Source organism: Sander lucioperca, chromosome 12 (assembly GCF_008315115.2).
Source record: "Sander lucioperca isolate FBNREF2018 chromosome 12, SLUC_FBN_1.2, whole genome shotgun sequence".
In the NCBI taxonomy this organism is placed as follows: Eukaryota; Metazoa; Chordata; class Actinopteri; order Perciformes; family Percidae; genus Sander; species Sander lucioperca.
In genome coordinates, this window is record NC_050184.1 from 4,792,367 (window position 1) to 4,811,128 (window position 18,762).

An 18,762-nucleotide genomic window follows, 5' to 3' on the forward strand; every position below is an offset into this window, starting at 1 on the left:
TATAAACGTCCCTATATGTAAAAAATAAAAGAAATAAAAAATGTAATACAAGCGTTTTCTTAAAATATTTATTGACTTTAATTGAGAATAAAGCAACCACATTATATCAAAAAGAACAGTGTTCACATATGTTTTAACTAAAAACAAATAAAATCCCAAAACATTTCATTTCCAGACCTGAGTGTCACTAAAAACACCAAGACGTGAAAAAAAAAAACCAAACATGAAACTTATTGTAGCTATGTAATTTTGCATTGTTAGGTTGCATGAGTGTCTTCCATTATTCTGACATGTGATTTATTTTTGAAATGCGTGTCCTTTTTTATGACTTTCCTCACAGCATAAAGTTAATACTTAAATTGGAAGATGTGTGCATCTCCAATAAGATCATTTTCAAAAATGGAAATATCTATTTTAATAGTCTAACCATTAGACATGTAACACTTTGTCATTTGCATTGTAGGCAAACCTACTGAGATAAATATTCAGTGCATTTACTGTTTCCCTGTTAACAACCAAAAGTTGAATAACCAATAAAACCTCTGCCGGCCGCCTGAGCAAAGAGCGGCACTCTTTCCAGCTCACCTTCCACATAATCAAGGGAACAAAAATATTTTACAACAGCCGATGATTTGTTGTACTGCATTACTGTGAACTGCCTAAAACAAACAGAGTTTTTGGATCACAAACGGATCAAACACAGCAGTAATACTATACAATCAAAACCACATGAGCTTAGTATGAATTAAATCTACAAATTATACCCAATTTTCTCACCAACAAGTGGCACCCCTTCCACTATATTTAACAATAATTAATCATTCATTTAATTAAGAGTATTGTACTTTATACTCATGACTCTTTAGTGGCTGTATGCTGATAACCTGCTTGCCTGTATGATTTACACAACTAAAGAACACATGCAAACATTTCTGATGAGTCATGGCGTGTGGGTGGACTATAAACAACCTGAAGAATAGCTGAATAGCTTCAGCTGAATTTTTGTTTGAAGGTATGAAGTCAAAAGTCAGCTTTTACATGATTAAAATCAGACCAGCATGAGTTGACAGACGTACACCGGGGGATTACACATTTTTCAAACACCCCCAAAAGGGAAATGCAGACATGAAAGACGATCGCTGAAGACGGACAGACGGCATTTGATTCGACTTTGATATAGTGTATTGTGAATACTTTTTTTATTGTAGATTGTGCTCAATATGGTCGCCACAAAGTGAGCTTTTTTTCCCCCCCTCTCGGCAGTTTCAGGGCGCTGCTGCTGATGCCAACACAACAAATGATGTCCATCCATATATTCTGCCTATTTCTTTTCTTGGCGTTTAGCTGTCATCACCATAAAAAAAGACTTTGCCCTCCAGAGGAAACTGATGAACAAGTGACAAATTACATGACTTTTAAAAAGTCCCATTTCTTCTCTAAAGGGATTTGTTTTTGTTGGCAACTCCTTCATTTTGACCATGTAGATATGTTTGAACTCTTTGAACCCTTTGAATAGATGTATATCCTTGGTATGAACTTTGTCCATTAGTGTAATCATTTGAGAACTGAATATGAATATTTTACAACCATTTAAAACAATGACTGCAACACTCAAAATCAAAAAAAAAAAAAAAAAGTACAAGCTTAATTTACAACTTTTTTTTTTTTGTTGTTGCAATTTTTCATTACAAAATGTAAAAAATAGTTCATGTTTGTTTTAAACATTTTACAATCTTTGTACAAGTTCATCAAATAATGAAGGAAATACATTTGATAAATACCAGGGGTGGGCTCACTCACCTATTTATTCTTTTAGGTTATGGCTGTGTAAAAATATAAAAAAAAAAGGAGGAAAATATTTAAAAAGAAAAAATTAAGACAAAAATATTGAAAAGATGGCTTTAGAGACATGCACTCTCAAACTAGCCTGTACAGTATTGATGAAGAAATATCCCTCTGCCAAAAAAAGAACAAAGAGGGGGAACCTTAAAAAAAGGTAGAAAAGGGGACTATGTTTTTTCTTTTTTTCCTTTTTCAAAAGCATTCAATTAATAAATAACATACTATAAAAACATTATAAAAAAAACAATCGGTAAGAAGACCTAAAAAGGTATGTGATAGAAATCTTTGTTTCCTCATGATTTCAAGACGACTTCCAAAACAGCGATGCTAAAATTAACTCCAATCATCACATTTCATTTGAGTAAAACAGAAGAGCAAAAGATATTATCTACACTTGCCTGTATTTTTCTTTTTTCCCCTCACATTTTTGCAAGCTTTTAAAGCCTCTCATTATTGCCCCACAAATGTAAAAAGAAAAAAAAAAAGGTTGCAAACTCATTTATCTCACCAGTACATTTCATTGCTGTCACACTGAAGCCTGTAAAAAATAGTTGGGCTAGTTTGAAAAAAAAACAAAAAAAAAAACAACAACATTATACAATACTTTACGTAACAACATGGATGTCCGGGATGTCAAGTACAATGTGTATAATATGTCTCCTGATGACGATCCTATTTGGGTAACGGCGGCAGCGGGGGAGGCGGTTCTGAAGGGAGGGGCGGGGGCCTGGGGTTGTTCCCTCGGGAGCCACCGCTGTAACGGTACTCCCCGTATTGGGATCTGTAGTCAAACATGGACGGCTGGGATGGCTGGACCCCCTGTGCGCTCAGAAGTGAGTTCAGCATTTCAAAAGTGTCCTGGTACTCGTTTGACTGGGCTCCGCCAGCCGCGCCGTGCCCATTAGTGTCTGTCTTGTCGCCTTTGTGCGAGTGCGGATAGATCCCTGGGTGGTGGGGGAGGCCCAGAGCGGGGAGAATGTCAGGGCCGTGGCCTAGGGTTTGCCCGGAGGAGGAAGAAAGGGACGGCAGCTGGTAGGGATTCCTAGAGGACTTGCTGGCTTTAGAGGCAGGGTGAGTGCCTGCTGCGGGATCTTGGGAGTGCGTCCTCTTACGTGACGCGGACGAGGACGAGGAGCTCGTTCTAGAAGAGTCGCTGGGGACTTTTTTGCTGCCTCCGACTGCCCCGCTAGAACTAGATGAATGTTTGTGTGAAGAGGAGAGCGAGGCACCTGTCGAGGAGGAATGGTGGTGGTGGTGGTGATGGTGGTGGTGGTTGGACCGCTCCCTGTGCTTGTCCCTGCTCTTGCCCTCCTCTCCTGAACTCCCCCTTTGCTTCTCAGGCACTCGTATTCGGACTTTGATGTCCTGTTCCTGACCTCGGGCGCCGCCACTATGGCCGCCGCCTCCGCCTGCGCCTCCCCCCGCTAGGGGTAAGCGCATTTTGAGAGAGGTCCTCTCGTGCCTCTCCTTCTCCAGGGGGATTTTCAGAATTATGGGCGACGGGTTGTCAGAGGAGGAGGAGCTGGACTGCTGGTGGTGATGCGGCTGCTTCTCCTTCCTCTGCTGCTGACCAATGAGAGCCTGGGCAGCGTTGGCGTAGTCCCTCTTCACGCTGGCCTCCATGTTCTCTAGCTTTCTCTTCTGGGCAGCCAGGACGTCTGCGTTCTTGGCCCGGTACTCGCTCAGAGACACCTTAGCTGGGACGTGGACGTCGTTGCCAGGCTGCTCGGATCCAGCCTGGCCTTTGCCGCTCCAGGTCAGGGCGCTGCCAGATTCAAGCCGGTCCTTGTCACCGACGGATGAGGAAGAGGAGGCGGAAGGTGGAGCCGAGAGGCTCATCAAGCCTGCCACGGTGCTCTCCGATGAGGCCATGGAGATCATGCTCATCATGGTGTCCCTCTGGTCCCCCTCCTCCTGGACTTTGGGCTTGGCTTTTGGGGTCTGACCTCCAGCCTGGCAGCCAAGAAAACAGACAATCACAGCAAAGTCAGTTACCAATAAACGTCCACACAACGCAGGATGTCTTGGCCGTACTCCATAGGTTACAAAGGAGCAATGGACAGCCACAACAAAAATCTGTACCTTCCAGTTGCGAATCCGTTTCAACCGGCTGGGTGTTTTCTCCAGAATCTGCAGGAACTCGTGCGTGAGCTCTGAAAGAAGTTATAAAGAAGTGAAGACAAGATCAGCAGGAGAAAGTTAAAATGCTTCAGATTAAGTAACGGATGTATGACTCGTAGGTCCTTTTTTTTTTCTACCTATACTTGAAACGAACTCAACTACGAGGTTGTTTACAACACGTACCATCCAGCAGCTCGAGGGTAACGGTGGGATCAACATACTCCCACCAGTGTTTGCCGTCTGTGGACACAGGGATCTCCCAGTTGGACCATTTGCAGGCAAGATGGATGCACACGCAGGCCACAACCGGCGGACTGTACTGCAGGCAGAACGTGGTCAAGTGCAGACTACGTGGCAGGATACATCCCATAAGGCAATACAAAAAAAACAAACGGGAGGGGAGAGGAAAGAGAGCAGACATATTGAGTTAGCGGATTATACGCAATACACGCAAACGATATGAAAACATGCTGCACTATTTTACTGTTCGTATCAAATTACAGAAGCTTATGTTTAACAGTGAACTGTGAATATACCTGTTAGTGGCCATAAAGTATGACGTTTGAGCAAGATCCTTACTCGCTGGAACAACAATAGAACAAAAAAACACACTTAAAACCTGCGAGTTAACCATGTGACATGCAAACTTCATATGATACCGGAATATACAAACGGAACGTAGCTAAATTGAAGAGCTGGTGCTCACCTCTGACAAGCTGAGTGCACTTGACAACATGAGTATGAGGATGGTCAATGGTGATTTCAAAAGCTGTAATAAAAAAAAGGGACAAAAAGAAACAAGTCCTGATAAATGAAATGCAATAGTCAAACTAACATATGCACCAAATAGATTTCAATCAAAGTCCCTGAAAGCCAGAAAATGTACACAGTTATACACCAAACTAAGTGTTGCAGAGAATAACGTGGAATAGCACTTTGCATGGGGTCTTCCAATAACATCCTGGACGATATGAAAACAAAAGATGAATGTGAAAAACATTAAAAAAGGCATGCCGTTACAATTCCCCCCCCCCAAAACGTTTGGTGTGATGCACGACACTGAATCTTGTTTAAAAAGTAAAAACACAATTTGGCGTTTTAAAACAAAGCCACTGTCACTTCTTCAACCGTCTACAAGCTTGAAAACTTGGGAGAGGGTTAAGCCGGCTGTAGCGAACATACTAAAAGCCATCATTTGTGATGAAGCAATTCATCACATGGTCCTCGAACGCGTGGCTTAAAAATATGTAGACAAGAAACAAAGAGGGAAATGTAAAAAAAAAGTTATGGACATAATAGAAACAAAAGCGGAAAACGCTGTAATGCAACAGTGGGTAAGTGCTGCTAATGTGAAGCGAGAGCGTCTCTTTCCTGCGCTGCTAACCGCATATGGGCTTTCTGTGGACAAAAGTAAAACAGGTTAGCACAATTTTTATGATCACATGTGTTTCTGGAGGGAAATCAAGGGACCCAGTTCTTCCTTCCCAACTTACCCAAGGTCTGGAGTATTATGCTCTCAAGAATGACCAGGTCTTGGGCTTGTTGCAGGTAGGCCTGAAGTTGAGAGGACAGGCACATTACTCACTTGGAGGCCTCTATCCGTTGTCAAACACATTAACCCTACCTTTCACGTAGAGCTGAAGACGCCTCACAGGTAAGTATTGAGACGATTACAAGCTACACAGTGAGTACAGATGCTTTTTTGTTTTTGTTTTACAGCAGCTAAAAATCACATTACCAGGCGTGACTTGGAACATACACAGACAGTGGGAAGCATGTTTGTCTTTTGCTCTCTTGACCAATGTATCAAGAAGGAACAACACCTGTGGTAGGGGTAGGCGATCTGCCCAAAAAATAATAATATCACAGTCTATTTAATTCGCAATCACAATCCATGATCTAAATTGCGATATTTTATCTCAATTACAAAATGCCTTGTAGACTGTAGCCAGACTTGAAATAGCCTATGTATTTCTCCATTTGCACCATTAAGTCACAATACTGCATTGAAGATACTACACAGGTTATACAAAAAAAACAAATTAGTAATCACAAAAGAGAAGATACTACACAAGTTTCAAAACGGTGATTTAAACCTGAGTTGGAAACAGAAGCAAAAAGATAACATAACCACAAAAACACTTTCCAAGAACTCCTAACTCAAATAGAAAAAGTAGCAAAATGTAAACACAAAACAATACTTTGTAAAAACATGTTTTTTTTTGTCAATGATAACCGTTTTGATTTTGTATCGCAGGGCTCTGCCGCTCTGAGCGAAACACTGTCAGAATATTCTTTTAGGGATAATCTCCTCAGCCGCCTTTCCGCTAGCTATAACTCACATTGCGTTGTTTACAATACTTCAACCAAGAAAGTGCCACGTGAAGTAATTTGTCCAATCAGCATAGCCATTTCAGGGTTTCCCGCAGCACTTTGCAGTTAAGGCGGCCGCCTAAGCAACACACGCCTGCCGCCTTAACTACGTCGTCAAAAAATGAGCGATATCCGCCGTGTTACTCTGTCCTGTTTTCTCCCTTTCATTCCAAACCACACAGTTGACAACCTGCAGGTGGAGGCGGTGGAGACAGGCTCGGACATAAACGCCACGGGCTGCTGTGGACTCGTCAGTCTCGCAAGCGGTTTTAGGAAAGTGGCTGCATGTGTCCGACAATGCACAGAACATTAACACCGGTACAAGCCCACAGATACTAATACTACATAGCGCAGATCTTAGTCAATGAGGTTACGTGAAGTTTGGAAAAAGAAGTAGGAGGGCATTTAATACCCGCAATCTCCACGCATCACCTGAAATGTAGATTGCGGGCGCCCTTTAAGACCGATCATGATCTAAAATCGTCAGACCGCCCACCCTTTACCTGAGGTAACTCAAAACAAAAGACCTCCTCAAACAATTGTACCCAGTTCAAATGCAATTTGACAAGCAAGACTAAAGAACAAGAACTGTTAACTTATCGCCAAAATACATTTCATATGTACGCATCAGCATCAAAGCTGCTTCTAGAAAAACATCTCTTCTAAGGAAAACAAAATTGTGATGGTGAGCGTCACAAATTCAAGCAACATAAAATGCAGTAGCTTAAAAAGATGTCCCTCTCTTGATTTAAAGTCAAAGTGCTTATATAAATAAATACATGAACATATTTATTGTTAACTGTATGCACCTTATACACCAAAAGAAATTCCTTGCAAACATGTTTGGCAATAAATCTGGTTCTGACTAAGCCGTAGTATTGTGGAGATTGAACGACTACCCCATAAGGTAAGCTCAGGAGGAGACAGAGCCCAATTGCAGGCGATTGTAACTACAGGCCAACACTTACATCACTGCGTACATCTGGTGAAGGATCCTGAGGATCGAGGCATGCATGGGCCACCTTGATAACATGTTCCAGCTTCCGGGGCTGCTCCTCGACCTTCGCAGCGAGGAAGAGTGCGGCGGGAGATATAACCTGGCGAGGGTAAACCAAAATAAGTCCATTAGTTGATTTACACAAGTTAACAAGACAGTTGTAGCTTGGACTTCAGGTGCCAAACAATACTTACATTTCTGTGAAATCTAGTGAATGACTGGACCATGTAGAATCGATGCATGTACACAATGGCTGTATTAATTGTAAGTTGGGACCTGATACATGGCATTTAAGGACAATGTAGCAAACAGTACTAACAGATCACAACACATGCACTGACTGTATATAGCGCATATAACTGGGGCCATTGGTCTACATGTCAAATAACACAAATAGCAATAATTAACGCGTTATAAAACTCAATATCACATCAGTGGCAGGACAACTGAAACCCCAGCTAGCTTCGCACGTCAGTCAAGATGTTAGCCGGAAGCAGTTTTTGTATATATAAAAGGGTAGAGTCTAAAGATAAAACACGTAAACACTTAAACGCACGAATAACGCAATGTTTCTTACGGTCGTTGTTCCACTGTAGCTACATCTTTCTTCACTAACATTAACAGTAAGAGGCAGAGCTAATGCTAACGTCGTGAAGGCCCGCCGAACACACAGGCCTTCGTGGCCCCGGTTTAGCCTACTACGCCGCTCTCAGATAACGCTGGCATGCTAACGTTAACGTGGTAAAATCACAAACAACCGTCTGAAACATACAGAAAACATATAAACACGTATAAAGCCTTCGAACTAAACACAATATCAACCACTAGCCATGCTTTCCGCCTAACCGGTTTCACGAGAAGCTAAACTTCGCTAGCTAACAAGCTAATGTTGCTAGGTGAGCCGCAAGTCGTCCCCCGACAAAAGATACACATTGAGCCGCTGTCCCATGTCCTGGAGCAGGTTCGCTGCCTGTTGTCTGTAGGACAGTTCCTTGTCAGGATCAAGTCCAGCTCGCCGAGATGGGCTGTTGTCGATCTGTTGTCGTGTATAGTACCATTTGTTATTACAGCTTACAGGGAGAGAACTTAACGAAGCCGCCATCACTGACAAGGACGATAGTTTAAAATTTCTGCGCGTCACAGGAACATACGTCACACTGGGTATTAACGTTGGTGTAATTCCATTAATGATCAGCAGGGGTCACCAAAACAACCCAAATGATAGATAGATAGATAGATAGATAGATAGATAGATAGATAGATAGATAGATAGATAGATAGATAGATAGATACAAACATTCTAACTTCCCCTTGTGGGATTAATAAAGTATAAATTGTTATTATTAGATAGATAAATAGATAGGGGTAGTGCAATAACAAGAAGCATCAGTAAAAAAAGAAACAATAAAGCAGCAAAATAAAAAAGCAGAATATAACAGGGGAACAGACTGAACGGTTGAATTCACAGTATTTCACATAGGAAATAATGATAGGGACGGCTGTGGCTCAGGTGGTAGAGCGGTCGCCTACCAATCAGAAGATTGTTGGTGCGATGGCTGGCCCTGCAGTCCCATGTCAAAGTGCCCTTGGGCAAGACGCTGATGCTGCGCCATCGGTGTGTGAATGTTTATCTGATGAGCAGGTATGGCACCTTGTATGGCAGCCTCGGTCACAGTGTATACAACTTCCAACCTCTAATATTGACTGTTGATTTGTGTATGTCCTACACTGTCCACTTTATGCCCATATTTAATGCTGTCTTTTTAAAACTTTATCCTTGCACTGCTGTATAGTTTTTATATTACTATGTCTACATTCCTTGCACTATTGGACTTACTTGCACTATACCACCATGACACACACTCTCATAGAACACCTTACCATGCATACTGTTTGCTCTTTAGTTCTATGCCACTTAGATTATTGCTTAGTAATTTAGCCATCTGCTTCAAAAACCCTAATTAGAAAACTTCAAGTAGCACAAAATAAAGCTGTAAGACTTGTTTTAAAGTGTAATTTTAGGTCCAATGTAGTTAAAATGCATGAATGTCTTAAATGGTTGACTGTTGAAAAAAGATTATTAGCCAATGTGCTTACTTTGTTGTACTTTGTTGTTCAAAGTCAGACACCATCATTTATTTTTGATAACATAACATACAGTTCAGATATCCGCACTTATTTAACAAGAGGAGCCAGTAGGGGGAAGATGATGTTACCTTTACCAAAATCCAATAACTTGAAAACAACTTTTATTTACAGAGCAAGTTCTTTGTGGAATAAAATCCCTAGTAACATTCGTTTTATCACAGGAAAGGACCATTTTAAAAAGAAAGTCAAATCTCACCTGAATTTAAATGACTTATTATGAGGTTTCTGATTGTGTGTCTTTGTCAGGGTAATCAACCTTAATGTTAGCCATGTAATATATTGTAATATATAACTTCGTTTTCAAGATATTTCTCTATTTGCTTGGTTTGTTATTGTTTTCATTTAATTTTATTTGTAATTTTTTGCTTTTTGTTACTTAGTTTTGTTGGCAGATATTGTTGCATGTATTTCATTTATTTATTTTTTTTTTTTATTTCTTTTCTGTATATGTTATGAAATGTTTTAGTATTGTTGGACTAAATGTAGTGTTGGACCCCAGGAAGACTAGCTGATCGTCAAGGCGTAAGCTAATGGGGATCCTTAATAAACTAAACTAAAAAAACTGAATCACAGGGACAGTCCCTGCCCTGTCACTGCAAGCATCTCATGCTTATACATCCCTTAGTACATTCATGTGGATTTTTTATTTAGTATCTTTTCTTTTATTGTCCATATTATTCATGTGGATTTGTTATATTATCATCCTGTTTATGATGTATGTGTATGTTTTGTGTGAATAAAGTATCTATCTATCTATGTATGATTGTGTGTGAATGGTTCCTGTACTATGTAAAAGTGCTTTGAGTAGTCGTTAAGACCAGAAAAGCACCATATAAATAAAATACAGTCTGTGATATTGCAGTTTAGTAAACATTGATATTGCTGGAGTAAGTTGTCAGTTTTGGTATGTGCGGTCTACAGCAGGAAGTAACAACCTGCAGTATCTCCTCCTTCAACTTCAGGGCTCACAGTAATTCAGTGGGATGTTCGGTATGAATCCCCCACGTCAAGTTTCAAGTCTTCATAAGCAAATTGTAAGTAACTCAAGTCTCACAGCAGCCTAGTTTAAGTCCTAGTCCTAGTTTAAGAAGAATCCTCTCTGTTGGGTATTTTCACTTCTATAGCACAACAGCAATTGAATTTCCAAATCTATCAATTTTACATGTGGTAATGGTACTATTTGATCATGTATTTGTTCATGACAAAATACTATAAAAACATGATTATAGAACCCCGGACACATTTTTAATGAATGATACCCTGATGGTCTGTTCATCATAGGTTAACTGGTTATAGGGATTAATGTCCACGATACCAATAGGACTTTTTGAGACATTATTCGTCGTACTGGAGGAAAATAATACAGGTGACTAATTATGAATTATGTTCACTAGAAAAGTCTCCACTCCCATCAAGTCATGACAGTGACTCTCTATGAAAAGATACATATTAAAAAAAAAAAAAACAACAACCAAGATATCAAAAAATTTAAAACAATTTATTTTAAACCACAAAATGTTATAAAATGGACAGATAACTGAAGCAATGAACCAATGCAATCCCAAAGAGAAAACACAGAAATAATAGGCTCTGTTAAATCAAAAGTACAGTTAAATACTCACAGTAAATACAAATAAGTGAGTTCAATCATTTCAATGGATTATTTAAAAAAAAAAAAAAAGGTTTAGGTTTGATTGCATTACTTACCAATAAACAGAAATACAGGATTTATTTTCATCTTTCAACTACCATAAACTTTGTTTGCTGTTAAACTTGACTTTGATTTTCTTGGTCTTTGAAGGAATGTATTACACATTTTTATATCCATGGCTTAACGTTTCTAATTTCCTTGTTTGCATGTCATATAATGAGGATATTTTTAGATACCAGGTTGTTTTTTTAGTTCCTGCTAACTGTAGGCGTAGATACAATTTGAGTTTCCATTCTTATCTCTGTCCAACAGGTAAGTACCTCACTGGGTTCTGACCTGCTTGTCTTATAGTTATAACTGTAATAGTCTGTTCAAAGTAATGCGCTCACCAAAAAGTCCCAAAATGTCCGAATCTAGATTTAAGACAACTTTTACCAAGCGAAGATTTCGACCCTTCACGCTTCCTGTAGCTGCTTCACAGTAAACGCACCCTTTGCTTCGACTTGCTCCCGTTTTCCGCTCGATTTGGGAAATTTCGAAGGGTTGAAAGCACCATTTTGATTTAAGATTAAACAGCAAGAAATCAAAGTATTTCCCCTAAACAGCTGGCAGCCTGTTACTGTGATAAAGACTGGATTAATGGACTTCAATGCAGCTTGGAGAAAGCAGTGAACGAAAAGGAAAAGAGGAGTAAAACAAAAACCTCTGTTACATAGAAGCTAACATCGCTGCCTAGGCATTTTATAAAACGCTCCTCCAATTCCTTAACGAAAGTGAACGGAAATTGAAAAATAACATGCTTGAAAGCCTCCCAGGACTGAGAAAATGATGCCCCCAGTAAATAATAAATAGGTGGTTTGAATGAAATGCTTTTTTCTGTTTTACATTATCCACCGACGTGAGGCTGAGTAAATAATTGGGAGCTATTTCCTATATTTGTTGGTATTTCAAACCGGCTGGCAGGACTGTTTGCTGCATGTCATCCCGCTGTTCTCTGTCCATTACCATTATCAATTAAAAGGCATAAAATGCCTTGGGGGAAGAAAAAAAATGATCCAACTCACCCATTTATCTTTGCATTTAATCATACTTTTGATTTACAGGAATCCCATTAGTGACATTTGTCATCTTCAGGGATCTCTGTGTTGTGCAGTAATGAAAATGCTTTACAAAAAAAACACGCAGGCTCTAAAAACATTATTCACTCTTTCCAAATCTTTCAGCCCGCTTCATTTTCTTTGCCTGTAGAAAAAGAAAACATCAACATTATTACACAATCACTCCTCATTCCCACGAGTCTTTTTATGTTCAACTCAATCCATTGTGATAAAATATAACGGACCACTACTGTTTAACAAACGATACAAGCATTTGTAAAGAACGTAAATTCACCTCGACATCGGCTGAAACAGCTACGCCTGCAGCTGCTGTGACCCCAAACCTCTCCTTCCTCTTTTTCAGCTTTTCGTCCTCTTCAATCTGGAAATAAAAGCCCCAAACGTAAGACTCAAAAGTGCAGGAATAAAAAAAAAAAATGTAAACATGTGAAAAATTACACCCCAGATTGAAGCTCGTAGTCACCTTTTGTGAAACGGACGAAACGTTCATACCAAATCGTTCTGCTCTCTTCTTCAGCTGATCAACGTTGACCTTTGCGAGACATAAAAACATTCAGATTAACATTGTCTTGTTAACCGGAGGAATTACAGAAAGGTGTCCGACGGAATGATTCAACACTTACAGGAGCTTTGCTGTTCGCAACGCCGCCTGTTTGGGAGACAGTCAAATTGTGGGGTGAGAAGCAGCAGGTAGAAAACAGTGAAACCTTTAGCATTAAACATGAAAAACATGTTAAAGCTATGTGTTGCCAAAAGCATTATGATATAGGATCAGCGTTTCCTCTATGGTGATTTTGTAGTGGCGGCCCGCCGTGGCAAAATTTCTGCCACCACGGTATCAGAAATTAGCCTGGTCCTACCAGACTCTGGTACATTTCATTTGTACAGAGAGTCTGGCCTCTCTCCATTGACAAGTGTTAACTTCCTTGAAGGCGGGTACTCTGTTGAAGTTTAAAACTATTGAACTATTGTTTTAAACTACTTCCCAGAGCCACTCTGGATCTGCCACAACCAATTGCTAACGTGTGGTCGTGACGCACGTGCAACAAGAGGATAGACCGACAACAACTATCGCCTTATATTTCACGTTAGCATCGCTAGCGTTCGCCTTAGCTAACTCCTTCACCACTAACGGAGCGAGCTGGAAAATCTAACTTTTCCCGAACCCCGTGGGGAGGAGGGCCACAACATCATGGCCACCAACAAAACTCAGCAAAGATTGTTCTTGCTCGGGCTTTAACTTCTGGATATTCGGCAGCGTTGCTGCCACAACGGACCGAATGGCTTCGCTCGCATCTTTCTAGTGCACGTCCTCAACGTCATCGTTCTCAGCCGCTCCCTCTGTTCGCTGATTGGACCGCCAAATATTTGGCCGGAGAAAACCCAAGAATATACCGCAAACCCAGACGGAGTACTGAAGGGAAATGAAAATTGAGCGGAAGTACGTAGGAGGGCGGAGCCAGGCTAATCAGAAATAGGGCAGACGCACATATAGTCACTGCTAAAAAAAAAAAATCCTAAAGGAAACACTGAGGATGCTGTTATGTTACATTCTAGCAACTTCAGACTAAAGTAAAAGAGCAAACAGTGACAACAGACCTGGAGCGGGACTGGTATTCTCTGTGGATTCACCAAACCTGAAGAAAGGGAGAATAATCTAATTTCAACACGGTGAAGTACATGTACTCATAGCATAAATCCAATTTAAACTAACTACTTGGGTATTACTTCCAGAGTTTTGGCCACCATTTCTAGCAGTTATGATAACTGGACTAATTGCTGATTCAGTAATGTGTAGGGCATAGACTTTGATTTTAAAGTGTACAGATTCAAACAACTGGTGTGATTTTTTGGGAGTAAAAATGCTCTAGTGTAGAGTACGTACACCTTCCAATAGAAGAGAATGTTCGGCATTCTGACAAAAGGCTAGAGTTGTTTTTTTTTTAACTAACTGAACGTGCTGCATTTTTTTTTTTTTTTAACTCAGTTTAATTTCTGTGCTTTTGCTAAACTCATTTTAGTTCATGCTAATTCATACCCATTGATGTCAAGTAAACCACTCCAGTAAGATCAGAAACTTTATCTGCTCAGGAGAGAGGGGTAATATTCTGAGAGAAATTCTAAGATTAAAGTCGTAAATTTACGGAAAAAGAACTCTAAAATTAATAATAAACCCACAGTCACTGGCTTAACAAAGAAAAAACGTCATTAAAACCACTGATCTGAGATTAAAGTGGTAAATTTGGAACTGGAATGAATTACTTCTCTGCATATGTTTGACACCCCTGCTTTAAGTCACATAGAGTGAATGTAGTGATGTTTCTTACGCGTCGGAGCTAACGTTTAATTATTTTCAAGCATAAATGTTAATGAAGTTGTTGTGGAATCCGGCATCCCAGGAGAGACCCCGTGAACGCTTCGTTTCTGTATGTCTGTTAAAATATGTTTTGGTTTTTTTTGTAATATAATGTGCATATTATGCTTTCTCTCGCCCAGATCATATAATCTAAAACCACTTAAAACTGGACACACTCTAAGAATGCCTCCCTGCAGAAGAAAAAAAAATGTATGGGAGTATAACTACGGTAAGTGTGTTGGGTCAAAGTTGAACCAGATTATCATCATCCAGTGATGTTGCTGCATCCCCTAATCAAACGAGCGAGTGCAATGTTATCGTTGCTAATACAAATGATGGCCAAAAACGACTTAAATCAAACTGTAAGTAGCCTTTAAAAAGGACATTTAGAGGAGGAGCATGGTGAAGTCTTACCTTGCTGCACGTATGGCCTTTTTGCTCTCTGCTGTTGCAGGCAGGTTGAAACGTTCAGCTCTCTTTTGGAGTCTCTGCTCAACAAAAGATTTAAAAAAAATCAGAACACAAGCTGCTGGCGGAGGTGTTGGTACTGCTGATGAATATTTGCAAAAGGTGTAATGAATCTAATATATTATTATGAGTTTGAAGGTTTCACACCCTCACACACTTGCGAAAAGCTCTGAAAGTTACTGTGTATTGAACTTCTTGTTTTTGAGCACCCATATGTCACACATTGCACATTGATTACACCGATTGAAGGCTTCCAATTAAACTATTAGTGTATAAAAACATGTCATACGTACTTCACCGGTAGATGACGGAGGAGCTATTTTCACCACCTTCTTATCAGCAGGTCTGAAAGAAAAAAACATGAAAGGAAGTGGAATGACTACAGATGGATTGCTGGGGAAAACTAATGACCCAGCATAAACCCGTTTATCAATCTGGGGCGGACCATGTGGGACATTTCTACACCAAACCTGACCAATAATACTCCACATGTGAAGCCATTTAGACCCGATGTACGCATACTGGGCATGACATGAATTTCAGCCACATAGCCCAATCCTGGGTTCGAGACTGTGGTTTATAGCGTAGTCATAAATAAACATTACTACCTCAAATTTAAAAGAAATAGTGGGGCATTTTGGCAAACGTGCTTAGTTGCAGACAGTTGGGAGATGGTTATCTAATCTTAGCATAAAGACTGGAAGCAGGGGGAAACAGCTAGCCTGGCCTAGTACCTCTAAAGTTCACTCATTAACACGTTATTTTTGTTTGTTTGTTTGTGAATATACTTACGGCTCGCACTCAGTAGACTCGGAATCCTTCTCGTCTTTTACATCGTTAGCACTCTCAACTTTAGGAAAGTCCTGAAAGGAAAATGGAAACATGCATCACCACTTCACAAAATGGTCTAAGAAGGTCCGAGAGGGGAAGTGAAAGCATCAACGACCGTTACCTCTGTATCCTCTGCCAGCACGTCATCTACATCCACATCTTCCTCTGTTGTTTGGATTATGGGATAAAGACATTTCACACCACCAGAGAGCAGAAAGAAAGTTAAAAAAAAAAAACAGTATTTTAATCACAATAAGGAATCCATACAAGACAAGGAACAAGACACAGTCTTAACTATACATCAAGAGCTAACAGCATCTCATATCAGAATTGTACGTAGAAACAATTCATCTCAACTTGATCAAGTCCATGTGTTTCTGATAACAGTCCATCCGCACACACTTGCTTTATATACAATGTCTAAATGTGAAAGATGCCGCCTCACCGTGCTCATCCAGATAGGCTTGCAGTCGGGCAATGAGCTCTCCTTTGTTTCCCTTGGTGTCCAGACCTCGGGCCTCGCACTCCTGCCTCAGTTCAGCAAGCTAACAACAGCAGACAATGCTTTATTACAACAAGCGCCATTTAACAACCTTGCCTTGCTGTTAACAATTTCCACAGAGCTCAACAGTGTGGTTCCGGAAGTTAAAAAAAAAATCCCATTCATTTTCCCATAAGGATTTTGAATATTAATCATAATTACTAAACCACCACAAAGTCCATTCAGTAACTGTTCTGGAGATTTCAACCAGGTCAAGTAAGTATAAAAATGCTCTAGTAAAAAGTTCTGCATTCAAAATGCACTTCAAGTATTAGAATTAAAAGTAGAATATTGCAAAAGAAAAACAAAAAAAAAAAACGTTGTAACGTACCATAAAATGGAAATACTCAAGTAAAATACAAGTAACGTGGCTTCAAAACTGTACTTAGTTTCCACCACTGCTACGGAGAAGGAAGTGATTAAGTTCAGTAACTACTGTAGTTTTATAGTAGAGGATGTACAGTTTTCCAGACAGCTAGCAAACGGGACAACTCAAGCAATAGACGGTGTGTTCACGGACTAATGTTTGCATAACATGAAATGTATGACCGGTTGAGGTCAAACATGCTCGGTTACCTTTGTCGCTAATTTAATTGGACCTGGACAGAGACGGCGGGACATTTTATATCCAACAGCAGGAGCTACTTTTACAGTTTTAATTAAATGCTACACTTCTATCGGTCAATTTAAACTCATTCACTGCCGTTTATCAACCTTAATGGTTATTTTGAACGTTTCTCGGTCCGGTTGGCTCGGTTAGCTTCGCAGCTGAATGAACACACGCCGGTCGTTAGCCTTCACCAACGACGGACACATTTTATACTTCAAACCGTTCAGTTATCCGTATCCTCGCTCTCTGGTATTACAAATAACAACGGTTACAACATAATATGTATTAATAAAAACACCTAACTGTTTGTAATAAATACATATTTATGGCAGTACCAACCTTGAGTTTCTGCAGCTCTATCACTTCGGCCATCTTTCTTTGTTGATGTAGTACTTCCTCCAATCAAAGTGGAGCGGCTCTACTTCTGAACGCCTCCGCTCCCACTCACTTTATTTCACAGCGCCGCCCGATGGACGGACTGGCGAACTGCAGGCGAGTGTACGTTTACGTGGGCTACTACTAGTACCGTCATTTAATATAGCACCTTTTACAGAACAAAGTCACAAAGTAAAATTGTAAAATAAAAAAAATAAAAATAATAATAATAAAAAAAAATATATTTTTTTTAAAAAAATATATATATATATATATATATATATATATATATATATATATATATATATATATATATAGACCAAAAACAGTAAATAAATAATAACGATATAAATAGAAATAAATATAGTAAAATAAAACTTAAAAACAAACAAAATTACAAACATGACACAAAGGCCAGTTTAAAGCTAAGTCTTCAGAGACCACAACGTATGCCAACACTTCAATGGCACGGTCACCTTTTGTAATTAGGCTACTAATACAACAGGTAAAATATAATGTAATGTAATGTAAAGTTAAATCTAATCTCATCTAATTTAAAAGGTCCTGCATTCAAAATCTAACTCAAATTTAAGTAGTTAAAAGTATTATTTGCAAAAATTACAGAGTACTTGACATGCACTGGCCAGTTTTGATTATTGGGGGGGTTGTAACACAACTTTTTTATAAGGAGTCACAGTTCTGTTCTTTTTTCTACATTACATTACCTTACATTACATGTCATTTAGCTGACGCTTTTATCCAAAGCTACTTACAATTGCTACATACGTCAGAGGCCGAACACCTCTGGAGCAACTAGGGGTTAAGTGTCTTGCTCAGGGATACGTTGGTTGATGTATCGCAGTGGGAATTAAACCCAGATCTCCCACACCAAAGGCACGTGTCATATCCACTGCGCCATCCCACCCATTTCTACACTCCAGGATAACCTGACATACTGATCAAATTGTTACCAAGACTCAACACTTTAGCCATGTTTAATCTTTGATCACATTATCTGATGCATCAGTCTTTTTTTTTTTTTTTTTTTTTTTAACTCTATATGAGACGCCATGTTTTATAGTATGGTCTGAACATACATGTTGGGGCCTGAAGGGAGTTAAAGGGTTCATGATGAAACAGGTTTGAACAGGATTTGCTGTGAATGCTGACATTGTTAACAAAAAAATAGGTTTAAACTGTCACAAATTGGCACATATGCAACAAAAAACCTTTTAACAAAGTCACTTTTTAGTTCCTGCGGTGGGGGAAAGCCGGATGAATTTAGGGAGTCACAAGTGCTTCAATAATCCTCATTAACGCTGCATTCCTCC

General features: G+C 39.7%; 3 protein-coding genes across 5 annotated transcripts in view; 1 reads left to right on the forward strand and 2 right to left on the reverse strand.

Annotated features, from left to right (window-relative positions):
- Window positions 1–18,762, forward strand: part of LOC116059532 (tubulin alpha chain-like) — a 370,798-nt gene that overhangs the window by 325,564 nt on the left and 26,472 nt on the right. The gene's annotated exons all lie outside the window — the stretch shown is intronic.
- ccnt1 (cyclin T1) lies at window positions 319–8,484 on the reverse strand. The gene is made up of 9 exons (XM_031312567.2): window positions 8,263–8,484; window positions 7,528–7,609; window positions 7,305–7,433; window positions 5,457–5,517; window positions 4,670–4,732; window positions 4,500–4,554; window positions 4,147–4,310; window positions 3,925–3,995; window positions 319–3,795 (listed from the first exon to the last, which is right to left on the reverse strand). Exons 1-9 carry the CDS (start codon window positions 8,433–8,435, stop codon window positions 2,515–2,517), a joined length of 2,079 nt encoding a protein of 692 aa, XP_031168427.1. The 5' UTR covers window positions 8,436–8,484; the 3' UTR covers window positions 319–2,514.
- On the reverse strand, window positions 10,961–17,521 carry LOC116059617 (SAP domain containing ribonucleoprotein). Of its 3 annotated transcripts, none has more exons than XR_004898928.1 (12): window positions 17,396–17,521; window positions 16,351–16,450; window positions 16,027–16,070; window positions 15,867–15,937; window positions 15,368–15,419; window positions 15,021–15,094; window positions 13,850–13,887; window positions 12,874–12,899; window positions 12,714–12,782; window positions 12,525–12,611; window positions 12,184–12,374; window positions 10,961–12,151 (listed from the first exon to the last, which is right to left on the reverse strand). XR_004898928.1 is itself a non-coding variant. In XM_031312837.2 (11 exons), the coding sequence occupies exons 1-11, from the start codon at window positions 17,426–17,428 to the stop codon at window positions 12,330–12,332; spliced, it is 639 nt and encodes a 212-aa protein (XP_031168697.1). In that variant the 5' UTR covers window positions 17,429–17,521; the 3' UTR covers window positions 10,961–12,329. The 3 variants fall into 3 exon arrangements, 1 of the variants encoding a protein (XP_031168697.1); XR_004107342.2 differs by having other exon boundaries at window positions 10,961–11,763; window positions 11,830–12,374; XM_031312837.2 differs by having other exon boundaries at window positions 10,961–12,374.

Bases quoted from the DNA above. Each gene is read 5' to 3' on its own strand.
- ccnt1 (XM_031312567.2), bottom strand. From the start codon at position 8,435: ATGGCGGCTTCGTTAAGTTCTCTCCCTGTAAGCTGTAATAACAAATGG. The intron at 4,733-5,456 runs GTAAGTTGGGAA...TTTTTATTACAG, and splicing joins CATAATACTCCAGACCTTGG to CTTTTGAAATCACCATTGAC. The intron at 3,996-4,146 runs GTACGTGTTGTA...AACTTCTTTCAG, and splicing joins TACCCTCGAGCTGCTGGATG to AGCTCACGCACGAGTTCCTG.
- LOC116059617 (XM_031312837.2), bottom strand. From the start codon at position 17,428: ATGGCCGAAGTGATAGAGCTGCAGAAACTCAAG. The intron at 15,420-15,866 runs GTAAGTATATTC...TTTTTCTTTCAG, and splicing joins GAGTCTACTGAGTGCGAGCC to ACCTGCTGATAAGAAGGTGG. The intron at 12,375-12,524 runs GTGAATTTACGT...CTTTTTCTACAG, and splicing joins CTGTTTCAGCCGATGTCGAG to GCAAAGAAAATGAAGCGGGC.